This window comes from Erithacus rubecula, assembly GCF_903797595.1.
Source record: "Erithacus rubecula genome assembly, chromosome: 14".
Classification (NCBI taxonomy): Eukaryota; Metazoa; Chordata; class Aves; order Passeriformes; family Muscicapidae; genus Erithacus; species Erithacus rubecula.
The window spans coordinates 11,320,000-11,338,148 of NC_136666.1; the positions used below are offsets into that span (position 1 = coordinate 11,320,000).

Here is an 18,149-nt window from a genome sequence, read left to right on the forward strand (position 1 = left end):
AGAGCAGCGTCACTGCTCTTATTCAGGCCCTGTATCCAAGGCAGAATGTAATTCATTATCCACCAAATGTTATATTCCAGTCCTTGGCAGCAAAGCTGACAATTTTTCGAAAAATTAAGGCCTACAAGATAGCACAGGTTAACACAAAGCAAAAGTAAGCTCTCATTTGAAAAAATTGATCAAATCTGTCAGACAACATAAATGTTAACGTTTCAGCAAGGGCTGCACCACTTATATGGAAACACTTCTGCTCCAATCTCTCAGATGATAGAAGCACTGTTAGCGATAATGAGATCGTGCCTACATGGGCAATTAACTTGTGATTCCTCACCAAACAGCAAACAATTGTGCTGCTAGAAGAGTGAGGAAATGGCACCAAGATAATTGGAAAAGGAGGAAAAAGCAGAGCTGTGTCAAGAGCTAATAGACATTGTCCCTTGTGGTGTCCCCTGAGCTCAAGCCATATATAATACAAGATTCTCAAATGTGCTTAAAAATCTAGTGCCAGCAGGGCTGTCTCAGCAGCGTGTTCATGAGCAGCAGCCTGTGTGTGCTGGGCAGCTGTGGGTTTGAGCAGGTTCACAAAGCTCAAGTGCTACAGCAGTCATGATAATCAGTGGTAATATACAGCCTGTTTTCTATCAGGTTGACCCCTACTGAGCACAGACTGAAGGGATATGTTCCTGTGAAAACCTCCCTAGTGGGGCCATTGTCTGCTTTCTTCATTAAAATTAGCTATCCAGGGCTGTGGCATACACACACAGAGGGATGATGTACAGATATGTATAAGCATATGCAATGGTATGACTTTTTTTTCTAAATTCTGATTTTTTTTCTAATATATTGTCATGATTCCAATCCAGTTCCATAGAAAAGCTTCTGCTAATTTGAGAGAGATGACTTTACCAGTAAGTGTTTGTAAAGAACAGAACAGGTACTTCCACTAAGTTGTGCAACTCTGTAAACACATGTCCAGCCATGTGAGTTGTTTGCACATTTTGTGTATCCCACACAGGATACTCTGCCTAACACCCCAGCCTTGGCAATCACACCCAGAGGCAATGAATGCACTCTGCATTGTTTATTAATACCACCTCCAAAAGCGAGGGGGTACTCTGGCTTCAGTGAGGGCTCTCTGTAACTGTTCTAAGTACTTCAGACCCAGGAATGAACCTTCAGAGCCTGTTCTCCGTGTATGACATTCATCCTGGTGACACTCAAGTAGCACACTGCTGAAGGACAGCCGGGGCACATCTATATTTGTGCCATTGCTCATTGCTGGCGTGCCCCTGTCTGAGCAAAGAGCCAGGGTAAGGTTACCGCAATAAGTCTTCCAACTGCAGTTATAGGAAAGTGGCAAGGAATTGCTTTCATGTGAATTAATTTTTACTAAGGGGAATAGAAGTTAACTTTGATGCCATCTGAGCTATCAGAAGAATTTATGACGTCTTAAGATAGAAGGCAAGTTTTTAGGTAGTAACATTCTTTGTTATGTATTTACGATAACCGACAGTCACGGATCTAAACGTGCTTCGTGTAATTTTATCTGTGCCTGCAAAGCAAGCAAACACTGAGCAACCATCTGAAAATCTTATTTAGGCAGCAGGATTGCAGACAAGCTTAATTATGCTCATTTTAATTTATTTCATTTCATTTTGGTAGGAAAAATAGATGTTACTTCACTTTTCTAATTAGTAATAGCTTCTAAAGCAAGCCTTATTGTTTTAATTATGGGGAAAAAAGTCTTTGCGGGAGCCAGACAACATTTTCTGGTATGTGTTAAGACCTTTTCTCTGTTTAAAATGTTAGAATTTGCATGATTTATTTTATTGCCTTTAGCATAATAGTATTTCTGCCTAACTTCAGTGTTTTTGTCTATAGTAGGGTATTGCTAGCTGTAAAATCCACACCCATGTCGGCAGTGCCAGAAGACAAATGATGAACTTCTGTGTGGGTTTTCTTACAGATCTGTGGGGTTGGACTCACCCAGGGATATAAAACCAGAGAGGGCAAAATGTCTCAGTATTTTTCACTGGTTTGGGAAGTTGCTTTCTACTAAATCACTGATTGTGTTGACTCTGTTAGCTAAGGATTTCTCAGGAAAATTAGTAAAATATTGATGAAATAAATTTGAGGCAACAGCAACTACCCAGAACTAAAAAAACCATAAATATTAGTTTTAAAGCAAACTTATGTGAAGTTTTGATAGAATTGATATATGACTGATCTTTTGGCTTTTCTTCTTCTGTGAGAAAGTGATTAAAACTTTCATATGCTTCACTTACCTAGGACTAGATGTAACGACAGATTAATTATTATTCAGCTGAAATCTTTCCATGAAGTGTTTTGCTTGTGGTACTAAACTTCTGATAAGTTGATCTGAGTAGTTTTGTAGCTGTGATTCCATTCATGCTGGTGGGCAGTGGAAGGCTGTGGGGACATTTCAGCTCAGAGACAGCTCTGGCTCTGTACTGGCATTATTTCACTGCTGTTAATATAGGCTGGTTGGAAAGAGTGGGCTTGGGGAAACAGCATTAAAATTGCCTTTGCACTTTTAATGTTGTCCCATGCATCTGCTTTGTTGTACAGCTTTGCTTGTCACCTGCACATTCTCTCTTCACACCTCCCTTCTTGCACAGAATGTGCAAGGTTTGGGTCAGAGCAGGCATCTCTCAGCCCGGAGATCAATGGCTTGCCTTGCTCCCTAGTTACTGGATGCTTTATATGTTAAAATGCATCTTTTCCACAGCATATGAGAAGCCCCAAAGGGCAGTATTTCTCTGTGGTATTTTTTAGAAAGGACCCAGGACCTGTACTCAAGTTTCAGTATTAAGAATGGCAACTTGAAAAATACAGAGCAGGACTTTTCAGGGCACTTATGAGTGTGTCCTGTGTCATCAGTGGTCCCAACAGAGGACATTCTACATTGTGCCTGACTGACAGTTCAGAAAACATGCTTGACAGCAGCTGAAGGGTGAGCAGGCTTCAAACCAGGCCATTTCCAATTGCACAGAACAGCACTAACTGTGCCTGAAGCACAGTCACAGTGTTTATCTGAGGACAGGACTACTCCACAGTTGGGAAATCAGGCATCAGGGTCACAGATGAGGTAGTCAGAAAAGAGGATGCACAGCAGAGACAGCTCTCTGCTGTGCTTGGCACTGAGGTGAGAGGAAAACAAGCTTCCTGTGGCTTCCCTTCAGAAGCTTCACTCAAAGAGCAAAGCTACTGGCTTTGGTCTTTCCCATGCTTACCTCCTGGACCTGATCAGTCCTCAGCCAAATCTATTCTATCCATATACTTTTAAGCAAGTAAAACTCAATCCTGATACCCAAGTATGTAGCTAAAGATCTTTCTTATCTTTTACAAGCTTGAGACTCATCATCTCAAAGGCCTCCCTGAGGATACCAATGTCATCCAGATCTGGCTATGAGACTAGCGGCCAGTCACGCGATCAATCAGCTTCCCCAGCAGTCCCAGAGCCTAGTGACACTGAGACTGGTTTGATATTTTATCACATGGATCTTTATGGGTCAAAGGAGAGGTTTGATATCTTTCCTGAAGAGCTGTCTGGTCGAGGAGACAGATCTTTGCGGGATACAAGAAGGGAACCTGCACTGAGTAGTGAAAAAGTTCAGCGCCCACAAGAAGTTAGCTATGACTTGGAAAAGGAGGTTGCAGAGTTGGCTAAGATGTATGGACTTGATGAGGATAGAGAAAAAGAGCTTGAGCTTCTTGGAGGACATCTGGAGAAGATGGGGAGCAGATGGCCACCTTCTCGCACAGAAAAACCAGGATCACAAGGCTCCATATATAACACATCAAAAAGCAGCTCTTCAGTGAAGGATCCAAATCAGAGCACAAAGCAGCAAGGACTTCCTGATGAGGTTTCTCAAGGTGAAAATCAGAGCAAAGCCAGAGCAGATGATGAAGCTGAGAGCAACATATGGTCCAGAGGGGAAATAAGCAGTGGTGGTGTGTCAGAGGAGTGGAACAATCAGGCTATCAGTGAGGAGGAGGAAGAAGAGGAAGAGGAGGAAGAGGAAGAAGCAGCAGATGTTTTTTGTTCTACCTGCAAGATACCAATCCGAGCTTTTGACAAACTGTTTGGTGAACACAAGGATCATGAGGTTGCTCAGCTCCCCAGTGCCCTGGAAAGTGAAAAGGTGAGAGTAACACAGATGTACTGTGGTGCCTCTAAACAGTCTTCAGGCACAGTAAGAATCACACTGGGTGTTTTATAGGAGGAGATCCATAAAAACATGTGCAAGTTGGAAGAACAGATTGCTCAGATGGAAAATGTTGCCAGCCATTTGGAAGAAATCTTCATCACTGTAGAGGTAAGGCATTTTCACTTGGGCTAGCTTTATGGTAGTGGGGTTAAACAGTTTTGACAGTCATACTGACATTCATAGTGTTAAGTTGCTAATGAGGTGAATACTTACAGTATAAGAGTACAGAATTATCTTGGAGTTTGTCTAGACTGAAGTACTCAGGAAAACTCATCCTAAAGATTTTTTTTTTTTTAAGTGGGCTTGTAAAACTACATTTATAATTTGCACAGAAGTTTGCATTCAGAAATAAAGTGACCCTCACTCAGGTTATGTTAGTTTTAAATGGCCAAAGAGCTGCAATCTATATACTCCATCCAGAATGCAGCCCTTGTTCCCTCAGCTTAATTCACAGAAGTGTGATCCAGGCAAATCCTTAGACCAGCTGCTTCAAGATGAAGACTTCAAGAGTTGTGCTTCCACTCGGCTGCTCTCAGCTTGGCCCCAGGGGAAGGAAGTCAGCTGAAAGCAAGTTCAAACTGAGCAATAACTCAAGGCACTGCAGTCTTTTCTCTGCTGCATGTGGCACAGGAGGACATCAATGCCTGAACAGTGGGCAGCTGGTGGCAATAAAGACTTGCCTGCTCCTTAAATCTTACTTCCTAATGCTCTCTCCAGCTGTGAGTGAGGATACCAGCATTAGCTGCCCAGCTCCCTCAGCACAAATCCATGGATCCCACTGGGTTGCCATGGTTTCTCTCATGGAAGGATGAGCTTGACGGTGTTGGTGGAGATTATGGCTAGGATATATCCTAGTTGCTCTCCCTGGATTTAGGTTACTTTACATCATTGTTCCTGTTGTATTTCTATTGCTCTTATGTCTGGAACAAAATCCAACACTTTTGTTCTTTGGTGGGGGTGAATGATCAGAGTAAACCCCTAAAAATGCACATAAGTCAAATTACAGCTTCTGTGTATGGGTACTGTGTCCTAGTTTTGTGAATTAAATAATGACATATTACTTAGCATAGAGATGCTAAGGAGAAGTTTAGGCAGAGCAGAGTAAGATTTTCCTCTGCGTGACCTGTGGTTCAGGTTTGATGCCAAGATACAAACCCTCAAATACCTTGCAGGAAAATTTTGGGAGGCAGGAGCAGAACTTTGAGGTGCATTACAATGATGCTGTGCAAGTGCTTGCTCAGAAGTATGAAGAGCAGCTGGAAGCACTGGGAGAAGAAAAGAGGCAGAAGCTGGAAACTCTGTATGAGCAGCTGGTCAATTGTGGGAAACATCTTGACACCTGCAAGGAGCTGACAGATGAAACCCAGGAGCTTCTCCTGGAAAATGACAAAGCTGAATTTATGAAGGTAAAGAGCTTTAACTGTCAAAATGCTTTTTTGCTGCTTGCAAGTAGTCCCCATCTGAAAAGTCCCAAGCAGCCTTATTGCTAGGGAGAATTTGGGATGTTCAGTCCATGATGCTGTCACTGCTCCAGGTGCTTGGCATGATGGCATTGACTTAGTAGGGCAACACAATGGGGGCAAGATGCAGAAGCAGAAATTTGTAATTTGGATGCTCGTTGATTTGTGAGTCACATGGCTTCAAAGAGAAGATATCCTGTTGAAGTGCTTATCTGGGGAAACTCTGGAAGCACTTAGTGTTCCTTGCCTTGTGCAGGCTCAGCTCTCTTGCTCTATTCTGGGCTCACAGCAGGCAGGCTGATGTAATCACTTAGGAAGATGTTTCCTTTTCTTGCTCATTTTGGAGGAAAGTTCAGCTGAAATATGTCAAGAGCTGTAGCAAAGTGATGGATGAAATCCTACTCTTGAGGTGGTGTCAAGAAGATATTTTTCTTTGGAAGGTAGAAAAATAATTGGAAAAAAATCAGAATTTTCACTGATGATGAGTGATTGCGCTCACCTGAGCTGTCTGTGACTAAGGTGGGTGGGAGCATTTCTGTAGCACAGTGACAGTAACTTCTGAACTGGACAAGAAACAAATCTCATAACACCTCCAGTCTACTTCAGTTTGCTGTGACTCCAACCTGCTGAGTTCTTCACATGAGCTTTTCCCATTCCTCTGCATCTCTGGAATAAACTTATTTTCTCCTTAGTTTATAAACAATTTTACATAGTCCCTAAGAACCATTATTCACCAAGAAGTGAATGCTGGTCATGAGTTCTCCGCTGCTTAGGTTTCTCCTGGGACTGTACATCTGTCTTCCAGTTACATGCACTGCTCAGACACCCTCCAGCACAGAGTATTTCACTGAGTTCTTTTGTCAGCTGATTTTGGTTTCTGTTCGTGAGGGATCTTTTGGCACTTTGGACAGCCAAGGGAGGAATCAGTCTAAAATCTAGGTGGGCAGACACTGATGACTCATTATCTTACTGTAAATTCAGCCAAGATCAGTCCATTTGAGTAGAAAGGGCTGGCTTTGTTCTCAGAGTTGGGTAAGAGCAAATTACTTCACTCCAAGAGCTACATTTGGGGCAATTCGTGTAAGACAGATCAACAGCATGATGTAGTCTGACTATGGACTTTTCTACCTCTAACACTCTCTCTTTTTTTCCAACAGGCAGCAGTAACCATGGTTGACAGGTAGTATCACAGTCTGAGATTTTATGTCACATTTCTTCCTGCTGATTGGACAGGTTCTTGGAGATGCTTGCATGTTCTGGACTTTGTTCAGGCACACAAATGTTGTCTAAGCCACTAGAGCTATTGAAATATTCAGAATTTTTGTTTTAAAGTGCACCAGAAAAAGTTGCTCTAAGAAACTTAACACTCAACACTTGTTTGTATCTAATTTCAAGAATCCAAAAGGAGAGTTAGAGCCTGAATAAATCAGTGTTTTCAGCTTAGTCATAAGGAACTAATTTCACTGAGAAACAGGATTGCTAAAGCTCTTGTAAGAAACACTCTGGATCCAAATGACACTAAAACTGAGCTCCCTAAATATACTGTAACAGGTTTATTTATGCATTAATATAGTGGGGTAGAAAGTCAAGCTGTGGGAGTTCAAAACAGATACTGAAAAATCTTGGAGCAATTAGAAGAAGTCTTAGGGCACACTAAATCATATACAAAAAACACCCTCTTAATTGACTGTTATTGTTTATGAAAACACAGGGAAAGGATGTCCCTTTTTTCGAATTTGCAACACTTAGAGCCACGAGGTCATGAATTAGTAACAGTGTAAATTCAAAATAATGCAGGTTCTGGAGCTAAGAGGGTGCTTGCCAGAGCGAGGTGCTGGGCACACCTCAGTCCCTGCTGGGTGTGTGCAGCCAGCTCTCTGCAGGAGCAGGGCACACGAGGGTGACAGTCCCAGCTGCAGCCAGCTCTCTGCAGGAGCAGGACACACGAGGGTGTTCCTCAGTCCCAGCTGCAGCCAGCTCTCTGCAGGAGCAGGGCACACGAGGGTGACAGTCCCAGCTGCAGCCAGCTCTCTGCAGGAGCAGGGCACATGAGGGTGACAGTCCCAGCTGCAGCCAGCTCTCTCTGGCATCTTGCAGCACTGATGGTCACATATCTCCAGGCTATAGGCACGAGGAGGCTGAGCTTGTACAGCTATGAAAATGGTGTTTTAAGGAAATAGATATTAATTTAGAGTCTGCTGTTCTTTTTCTTTTACAAATAGGCATCATAGATAGATATCTTCAACACTATGGTACTTCCAATTAGAGAATTTTTTTCCCCCTACAATTGCAGGCTGGAAGAATTCTTAAAGAAAGAAGTGAATTTAGAGCTTTCAACGCTGCCAGACTTTGAAGAGCGAGTCATAGATGTCTCAGAAGTTGAACAACTAATGAACTCCATTAATGCTGTTCCAGGTACTCTTCCTGCCTGATCATTATTCCACACATATTTACATTTAAGTCAGGACATATATGAAACATTACTTCTTTTAAAGAAGATCTGCAAAAGCAGAATTAACTTCTCCCTAGTTTTCCTTCTTGGTTGTTTTTGGTTTTTTTTTTTTTTAATTTGCTTATATATACAGAGACACTGGAAGATATTTTTGGAATTTTTTTCCATTTGTTTTCAATATAAAATTACCAGAATTACTGCTAAATTGGGACTTCCTTGCTTTTGCTGGATGTTTTCCTAGAAGACTCATGAAGATAACCCACTTCTGTTGAGGGGTCAGGCATGATTAGTCAGTGATAACTTGTTTTACCTTGTAGTTGCTTGAACAAAATAAAGAGGAGCCCCTGATTGCTTTAAATAACTTACACAGCTTCTCTTGATAAACAGATTTCAGTGACTTATTCCTCTGCTTTTTAGCAAGCAGTTTTTTCCCCATAATCCACAGGAAACAGAACAACATAAACAAATTTTGAATTAAAAATGCCTAAAATTTTAAATCTTTTCTAATGCATCACAAATGGTCAGAAAGGACATGATTCTTTTTTACACCCCATACTGTGTTTTCTTAACATGAAACAGCGTTTGGTGCTTGTTTGCTTGTGCTGATGCCCCCCCTGCTGTACAGCTTTTCCCTGGTGCCCAGGGCTGGTGCCAGCAGAGCTGGCATGGCAGATGTTGGGCTGCCTGGGACAGCCCTCAGAGCAGGGGAGGTGGAGTTTACAGAGGAGGGGTAGCCCGAGTATTCTTTATTTTGTTGTTTTGACTTTGATGTGAAGCAAGACTAGTCCCACACACCAGTGACCTGATTACTATCTGCAACTGTTTTCAGAGTCAGCTCCTGACTTTTCTCCATGTGGGAGGAATGGGTTAGGGTTGTGCAAAGCTTTGTGAGAGAGGTACATCAAACCATGATTATACATTCAAAAACTGACCTGGTTTTCCCTCTGCAGCTCCTTGTGCCCCTGTGATCAATCCCCAGGCTCCCAATGCAGCAACTGGCACTTCTTTGAGAGTTTGCTGGGGCCTGTTCTCAGATGACACTGTGGAATGCTACCAGCTGTGCTACAAACCAGTGAGCAATGAGATGCACAGTGATGGGCAAGCAGGTAAGGGGACCTGGGCTCAAAGGGACACCTCAGCCCTCCACTGGCAAAACCAGCTGATGGCAAAGTGCCTCTGCATGTCTTGTGCACTCTGCCATCAAAACTGTCATGTCTGCCACCACCATCTGCTTTGTCCCTCTTCCCCTGGCAGGTCTGCCATGCTGCCAGCTGCAGCAGGACCCATCACAGGAGCAAAGACAGGACATGGCAGCAGCAGAGATAGCAGGAATGGGAAAGGGCCAGTGGATGAAGTCATAAGGATTTCTGGAGGGTGGGCACTGCATTAGAACACATGTGCTGCATCCATGGTCAAGCACAGTATTTTTAAAGAGCAAATCATCATATCATCAGCACTCCCACTGAAACCCCCAGATGATTTTACATCTTATCTTAGTGCTAATAATAGGCTGTAATTCTCTAAGGGGGACAGGCACACAAAGAACCACAGAACTAAAATGTGCCAGCCTTGTGACAAAACTGCCTTTGCTAGTAGTGCTCTTGCAGAACCTTCAGAAGTAGAAGCCAGTAGAATGCCAGTGGCCAGTTGAGAAAGAAAAGCAGAAACTATCCAAATTTTATAAGATGAAGAATGAGAAATAAGCAGTAAAGCAGCTTCAGCTCTTGTCTCATCTGATTTATGCTGCTTTAGAGGAATCATCGTGACACTGCCTGCCAGCTGGTCAAAGGGTGTGGAGCACAAGGAGCTGTGCTGACCTCAGCACCCAAAACAATGCACCCCAACTCCACTGTGTGATGCAGCTTTGGGGAGGAGTGGACAACTGTGTAAAGGCACTGCAAATGCTTTGTTGTTGTCATTTCAGAGCATACACTAAAAGTCAAAGAAACATACTGCACCATCACTGACCTGTTGCCAAACACACAGTATGAATTTTGGGTCAGTGCTTTAAATGCCTCCGGTATCAGTCCACCAAGTGAAAGAGCAGTTTATGTAACAGGTAAAAAATATTTTATTCATGTGAGTTTGTAACTTTTATAGTGAAATTCAAAATCACCTCTGAATTTTATGCCAGTAATGCTTTCTGGGCACTTTCTTCTGTTGTAAGCCTACTGACTGCTTGGGAATTCCCTACTTTTATTTGGAGAGCCTATCATGCCAACTGTTCCTGTTTTAGAGCGGAAGAAACAGAAGCAGAGAGACAAAACAACTTATTTAAATATAAGCATGTAAACCAGCTGTGAATAAGGTTCAAATTTTCTAGTTATGCCAGATGAATCCCAGCTCTCCTTTTATTGGCCTGTAGGTATATTGTGGATACACCTGTTATGCTGTTCTTTTTTAACTGCAATTCAGTCTAGAACATTGTGTGAAATCCTGACATTAGATTGAGAAAGTCGGTATAAGACCTTCAAGTGCTTGCTCCAGATGTCTTTCACATCTCAGAGCAGAGAAGAGATGCACCTTTATAACAAAGATAAAACTAATGACGAAAACAGTTGTGAAACCAGTCTTTATGTTACTTCTCTGTTTAATTCTCTTGGGACCTTTATAGTCTAAATGAAGTCTTTAAATAGCATTGTTAATTATTCTACCTGCTGTTTATTGGGGAAGCAGATTTCTTTAACTATATAGTATTAGCAAACAACATTTTTCTAGTATTTTGTCTTCAAAGCATGTTGCTTGCAAACACCTTCAAGCAACACCTTAGAATTGTTCTTTTGCCTACTTTTTAGCTCCTTCACCACCTACCATAAAGAATAAAAGGATTCAAAGCTGTGAAAATGCAGTACTGGTGTGCTGGGAATCCAGAGACATCAACCCTGTTGATTCCTACACAGTTGAATTGTCCAAGCTGACAGATGAAGAAAATGATGATATTATTACTGAGTGAGTTACTCTTCTCTTGAGCCCATGACCTGTAGAGATGTAACCATTTCAATCGTGTGGCATTGGATAGGACTAAGAAAGGATCTGTGACCTTCTGGTGACTTTACATTTACAAACAATCCTCTTAGTAAAATAAGTTGTAAAATGTAAATCAAAAATTACTATATGAGAATTATGGGTATGGGAAAAGAGCAGAAGCAAATGTAAAAATCTACAGTCTGTCACAGACTCTCTCTTGCCCTGCTACTGGCAGCTGTACAAGGTAAAATGTTGTTGATTGGTTACAAGTTGAAGTGTAATTTCTTCTTTGTTGCTCAGAAAAATAATTTCAAAGGCCTACCTTTGTTTTCTGCCCTATCATTTTCCATGGATTTGTCTTCTGTAGATCTATTGTTGGGATCCCTAACTGTGAAGTCCTAATTCACCTCCAGCCAACACAAAGGTATCGCATCTGTGTCAGAGCCCAAAACCTGGGTGGCTCCAGTGAAAGAAGTGAACCTGTCCTGATACACACCACAGGTACTGTACAGCATGGAACAACTCCAGCAGCCTATTGTAGCATCTATTGTTTTAACAGAAAGATTCCTGCTGCTTTCAATGGCCTCTGGACCAGGTCCTAATCTTTTACATCTAATTACACACCTGGTAACCTTTTAGGAATGAAAAAAAACACTTCTTGTAACAGTAAGTGCATTGCTTTAGCTCTGTAATTTATATTATTTCTGTCTGGTACATTTGATACTTGAAAGTTACTAATTGTTAAATATTTTAAAAGACAGTGTCAACTCAACGCCCACGTATTGCCAGCCAGCAAAGTATGAGACATACCAATGAGGAAAGTTGTAGTGTGATTTTAGTTCAGAGATTACCATGTAAAGAAGCTGCTGCTGGAAATTATGGCTGAGACAGCAATTTCTAGAGCCATTTAGCAGACATCAGTGCTCACCTTCATCACTGCTGCAATGACACTGCAACTTCACTGCTCATCTCAAATCTCCCCCACCACTCATGGATGTGTTCACACCTTACCTGTGTCTCTTCCGCCCCTACCTTCTGTGAGACATTTGAAAATTGTATTTATTCAGCAAGATGACCACACAAAGTTATGTTTCAGTAAAAAAACCTGTCTGCCACACAGCAGTGACACTACAGAAAAGAAATGCTCGTCCTTAAATCCCTGGAGAGGAAGACTGTCATTGTGTTACCACCATTTGTGTGTATTCCAACTGCTTAAATCAAACTCAATATTTGAAATTGCCCATTCTGTTTGCACAGCATGTGTTTGTTTTCAGCAGCACATGCTTGTAATTGCCCTGTCATTGTTTGTATTGTATTTGCAATGAAGTAACTTGCAGTTTGATTATAATGATTTCACTTGGGATTACCATGGGGAGATTTATCTTCTTGGAGTCTACATTATGCAAACAGCTGATGCAAATTGATCTGTCGGCTGCAAGAACCCACCTCCAACACTGTGAATGGCCTTTGATCCTTTCTGGGGTGGATAAACAAACACCAGCTACAAACAGCAGCTGTGCAATCCTGGCTGCCCCTCAGGCCCCAGTGTGTCACACCTGCTCTGTGAACTCTCTGCAGGAAGAAAGGCAAAAGCTCTTTCATCCTGGGCTGGACTTACCTCTCTGAGGACTGGTCTGACAAGGAAGGTGCTGAAGCAGGAGGGATCCTTTCTCTTCAAACTGTGCCCAGCATTTATGTGGATGAGTGAGGCCATGGAAACTCCTTTAAGGCACCTTTCTCATCTCAGTGATTAAAAATAGATTACTTGAAACCAGGCATTGCAGGAGGACCCCTCATCTCTGAATAGCTACTTCCTGCACAATGCCTGCAGCTTTGAGCCCTGGTAGGGTTCAAAACCAGGCTAAGTCCCCTGCTTTTCACAAGGCTGAAATGAAACAGTGTTAAGCTGTAAAACCGCCATTTATAAGAAAAACTTTAAAAATATGATCTTGACCTTTCAATGTCAACCACAGATTCTTTCTAGAGCACTGGTGAATCTTTTTGTGGATCCAAACAAGATTTTATCACACCCTTGCTGCAATTCTAATGTTCTAAGGAGTTATTTGAGTTATCCTCAAGCATTTTCTCTTGCAGGCACCTGCTTCTACCTTAATGAGGACACAGCCCATCCTTTACTGGCAATTCTGGATGATGGATTTACCATTTCATGTGATGAACTGGAAAACCCAGAATGTGATCTGCCTGTCTATGATAACAGCTTTACAAGGTAAACAGAGGCATTTCAATTTCTTTGGTTCTTTTAACAGATGCCAGGAAATGTCTAATGGGGCTTTCAGCAGTTCTGATTAACTTTTTGAGTTGAAATCCCTCTCTCCAGCTGCTCTTTGGAACTTGGAAATTAATGCAAGTTCTTAAATAGGATTACAGATGCAGCAGCCACGATTATGTACAGCCCTACTTACATGTCTGGCACACTGAGCTAAATTTGAACAGATATTTAGGTGCCATAACAAATGCTAAGGAAAGGAGAGGGATCTGAAAACTTACCTCTTGCTGAAAGATATAACTGATACTATTTGAACCAACAGGAATTACTTTCAAAAAAGAATTAGGCCCTTTGCCATTGAAGTGAGAGGCTAAGCTTGCCAAAATGCATATTTCCAGTCAAAACCACAGAAACATCATATAACCAGGACAGGCATCTGCAGATGCAGGATAACACAAGTCTCCAATTTATTCCCTCCATGGAAATGCAGTGCTACTAGAGGGCTCAGTAGAAAAGAGTTGGGAGACTGATGAATCTTTTCATTAAAGCCATCATGGTAATCTTAAATGGGCTTTCATCCCACTTCTATGGGATGCTTTTATTTTTCACATAAACAGCCAGAGCTGGCAGTAATCTCATTCAAAGGCTGAGGTTTTGGTATCACTATGAACTTGAACAAATCTCCTTCAAACCAAGATACTGAAAAGAAAAAAAAAAGCTCCCAAGGAAATTATATGGCGAGCTCTTCAACTCTTCTTTCAACTCTCCTTTCTGAAGTTTGTGTGGCTGATGTATTTCCTAACTGCTTCTTCAGCACAGCTCAGGTTTGCCCTGGTGGCTTTGCAGCTCTCATCACTGTGGTCATGTTTTGTTCACAGATGTTTATCCATCCATTTTGCATCATTCCTTTTCCTTCTCAAGCTGTAGTAACACAGCCCCTCTGAGTTGTGATTTCAGCAGCCTTTAAGTTGTTCCCAAGACAAGTTCATGCACTTGCAATGAACTGTACACTTGCTCTAAGCAAGTGCAGCTGCAGAGTACAGCTATTGTGATGTGTGTGCCCATCCTCACACAACAGGCCCTCCAAATGATGAGTGCAGCTCTCTCTCAGCATTGCCTAGAAGAGCTCAGTGTCTGCCAGCAACATCCTTTTCCTTTGTAACTTACAACTTTAGACACTACCATAGAAACAAGTTTTGGGTGTTTGAAACCTGCTGTCCCCCTTGACAATGACAGTTAATACACCATGTATTTTTCCTCAGAAAAATCTGAGGTGTAAGCTGACAGGACTCACGTTGCCCTCCTAAGAGTGTTTCAGAAGCATTTGGAGTGGGTTTTTTGACCAATTTTCTTGCTTTAGAACCTGTGTTTTTGCAGAATTGTATCTTCAAAGCACACAGTTCCTTTGACTCCAAGACTGTGCCAGTAAATCAAGCTGAAGGGTCTCTCTGTAGTACATTGTCTTTGTCTCTAGTACACAGTTTTCAAGAGTGTTATTTTCTGCACGGTTCCTTATCATACATTTCATGGCCCAGGTACTCAGCATATTACAAGTTCTCCGACCATGTTCAATTCTTCCAAATCTCTCCAAGCACTGTAGACAGGCTTCCTCCTCCCCAGCTGCCTCAGGAACTTCATGCTGTTGCAGTGCTCAGTTCCTGATGGTGAGTGACGTTCAAAATCCTGGGCTGTTTGGAAAGAAAATGCAAAATCTGTAGACTTTTTTCCCCTGCTATGCTGGAGCTCACCAGAGCACTCTCTTTTCTAACAAGCATTAGCTTTTCCAGAAAACCCAGGCACTATGGGACTTCTTCCTGGAAGTGCCCAGGGCACTCACTTATACAAAGCTACCCACAAGTAAAAACAGGGCTGGTGTCACAAAGAAACCTGCAGGCTGAGTGTCAGCTCCTCAGCATGGGGATTTCACTGGAGTCAAAAATTCACTCTGCACTGCTATGGAGACAGCAGAAGTGGCTTTTGTTTATTGCTGTGTAATGTCCAGGTATATACATACCTGAACATATCTAAACAGTGTAAGAGCATTATAGAGAAGCCCTGCCAAAACACATATTCCTGTCTCCCACAGATGCATTGCGATCCTGGGCAGTCTGATCCCGTTTCCAGGAAAGCATTACTGGGAGGTGGAAGTAGAGGAAGATACAGAGTACAGAACTGGTGTGGCTTTTGAGAACACTCCGAGACACGGGCACCTGGGGGCAAACAACTCATCCTGGTGCATGAGGCACATCATCACACCCTCCAGGTAAGGGCTGTGGAGGCTGCAGGTGTGTGACAGCAACACCTCCTGCACCTGCAGGCAGAGAAGCCTGAGATTTTACATCAGCACCTGGGCCTCTAACATTTCATTGCTGTCACTGTAAACTGGGGTTGGAAGGATACTGGAACACTTAAGCAAATCCTCCTGCTTTTTTAGGATGTTTCAGAAGCATTTGGCATAGGTTATTTTGCCCAACTTCCTTGCTTCAGAACTTGTTTTTTTGCAGATTTGCATCTTCAAAGCACCCGGTGCCATTGACTCTGGGAGGATGCTAGTGAATCAAGCTGAAGGGTCTCTCTGTGGTACATTGTCTCATTGAAATGAGACATTGTCACATTGAAACAAGCAGTTGCAGGAACAAATCTGAATAAAATCAGAATTGCAGAATTTAGCTGTAAATGTTACCAAAACCTCACTGGGAAGACAGAGAGTAATAGACCTATGCAACCCTGAAACTATGTATCTGGCTAAACGCAGCCGTACCCAACTGATTTTGATCTGTCCTACCAATGGCAGTATGTCGTACCTGCCTGCAGAAATGCCAGCTCCCCTCTTGCCTCAGCTGCACTGCTGGCTCTCTCCTGGACACTGGTACATTGACATTATTGCCTTTAACTCTCATGAGCAAACTGGGCACCTGTGTGCACAAAGTGCTTCCCTTTGAGAGCAGACAGGGTGCCTTCAGCTCTTCTTTCTTGCCTGCAGGCACAAGTATGAATTCCTGCACAGTGGGATGACACCTGACATCAGAATTACTATTCCCCCCAGAAGGATTGGCATCCTGCTGGACTATGAGAACTGCAGACTGTCATTTTTCAATGCAGATATTGCCCAGCACCTTCACACATTCAACTCACACTTCCAGCATTATGTCCACCCCTGCTTTGCCCTGGAAACACCTGGGATCTTAAGGATACATACTGGAATTACAACACCCCCTTGGACTGCCCTGCCATAACCTGTGTTCTGCAGCTACCACATCTATGTGTAACCTGCCCTGAGCAATGCCCTCTTTCAGCATTAACTGCTCCATCACACTCACTATATATAAACTAGCTGTTTCCCCTGAGTGACCCTAATCCAAACCAGCTGCCAAGCCTGAGCTCTCAGTTCACATCCTCTTAGCAAAAAGCCACTGTGCTCACAAGATCCATCAGCATCCCAGAACTCTTGATAGAAATGAATACCATTCTTCTCAGAGGTGATGCTGTCACCACACAGCAGTGGCAGCTGGATCACAGGTTCCCCCAACACCCACCTAAAGCCTTAGGATCTCCCCAGTTCCAAAGCACTTGTTAATTCTACCCGAGTCTACTCAAGAGCTAAAAACTAGAAGAAAAACAAAAACAGCAAAAGGCATAATCACTGTACAGCTGCTGGAGCTGAAAACACTCCAGCCATGAAGCTGATCTCCCAATCAAGTGTTCTTGTTCCTACATGAAGTCTGTGATACAAGATAATCAAAAACACCTCCAGTGTGTGAACTGCCAGTGCCCAGGTACCCAGTGAGGCTTTCTGGAACACCCAAGCCTGCACTTGTCTCAAATATAAGCCATTTTTACAGAATGCTTGCCAGTCCTGCAGCCAGGGACAAAAAATACAGGCTTTTTGCAGTGCCTGATTGTCCTTATAAAAAAACCTAAAGCAACATTTTTAGCTGCTTCTTTTTAGCTATGCTCACCTCCACTTGGGTGTATCCTCCTTCCACACTTAAGAGATCTGCCCTCCCCCTCAGCACTGAAGAATTCCACTCCAATGCTCTGCCCTTGAAGCTTTGAGTGTCCAGTGAGGCTGGAAGGACTCTGGCCCAGCACACAATTGAGACATCCTTGTTTGGGCTTCTTTTCCAGACACCAATCAAGACAGGCCCTGCCTGTCAAGCAGGCTTGGCCAGCTCTGATCAGCTTCATCCACATATGTCAAAACTACCTGAACTCAATCAAGAGTCATTAACAAAGCAGCTTTTTCACAGATTTATTGCACATTCATTACAAATACCATTTGTTCAAGTTTCCATTCTAGAGAATTGCCAGGAACAAGCAGTGGCATCTACAATATGCAGGGTCTCTACAAATAAACACCACTGGCAAAACTAAAGAAATTTTACACAGAACTGTGTGTGAAAAGATTGTCTTTCTTTCTCAAACAGCTTTAAAAGAGTCTTACCAAACAGGCCTTTAGAAACCACAAACCCAGGAGCTGAGTATGTCACTACAGCAGTGATGAGTACCATCTACTCTTGGATATGTTTGAAAACCCTCAGAAGATTTGGTTTAGCAATACTGAGCTATACCAGTACAGGGTCATTTGTTAACCTACCAGGATTTAAGATATTTTCAGGGCAGAAAAGGTTGCTATGGTCACTTTGTCAGACCTGCTGTAAGCAGGCCAGAGACCTTCAGTTTCTGCCAGTGAGCAGAGCAGCTTGTGTGCCCTGGGGAACAGCAGCTCTTAAGGTACAGCTCCTGTGCAGGGGATTAAAGTGGTGAGAAAGCAGCATTCTTTGCTTAAAAATGCACTCCTTGACTCTGTG

At 42.7% G+C, this 18,149-nt stretch overlaps 1 protein-coding gene across 5 annotated transcripts; it reads left to right on the top strand.

Annotated features, from left to right (window-relative positions):
* The first annotated feature begins 1,192 nt into the window (after positions 1-1,192).
* FSD2 (fibronectin type III and SPRY domain containing 2) lies at positions 1,193-17,729 on the top strand. 5 transcript variants are annotated; one of them, XM_079317670.1, is made up of 13 exons: positions 1,193-1,310; positions 3,371-4,166; positions 4,245-4,340; positions 5,405-5,638; positions 6,850-6,872; positions 7,986-8,107; positions 9,095-9,250; positions 10,069-10,203; positions 10,940-11,093; positions 11,479-11,612; positions 13,206-13,338; positions 15,425-15,601; positions 16,322-17,729. In XM_079317670.1, the coding sequence occupies exons 2-13, from the start codon at positions 3,411-3,413 to the stop codon at positions 16,572-16,574; spliced, it is 2,373 nt and encodes a 790-aa protein (XP_079173796.1). In that variant the 5' UTR covers positions 1,193-1,310; positions 3,371-3,410; the 3' UTR covers positions 16,575-17,729. The 5 variants fall into 5 exon arrangements, with proteins under 5 accessions (XP_079173796.1, XP_079173794.1, XP_079173795.1 ...); XM_079317668.1 differs by lacking the exon at positions 1,193-1,310 and adding an exon at positions 1,322-1,461; XM_079317669.1 differs by lacking the exon at positions 1,193-1,310 and adding an exon at positions 1,323-1,473.
* The last annotated feature ends 420 nt before the right edge of the window (positions 17,730-18,149 follow it).

Excerpts from the sequence above, each read along its gene's own strand:
- FSD2 (XM_079317670.1), top strand. The coding sequence starts at position 3,411 with ATGTCATCCAGATCTGGCTATGAGACTAGCGGCCAGTCACGCGATCAA. Across the intron at positions 4,167-4,244 it reads GTGCCCTGGAAAGTGAAAAG|GAGGAGATCCATAAAAACAT; the intron begins GTGAGAGTAACA and ends GGTGTTTTATAG. Across the intron at positions 13,339-15,424 it reads TATGATAACAGCTTTACAAG|ATGCATTGCGATCCTGGGCA; the intron begins GTAAACAGAGGC and ends TGTCTCCCACAG.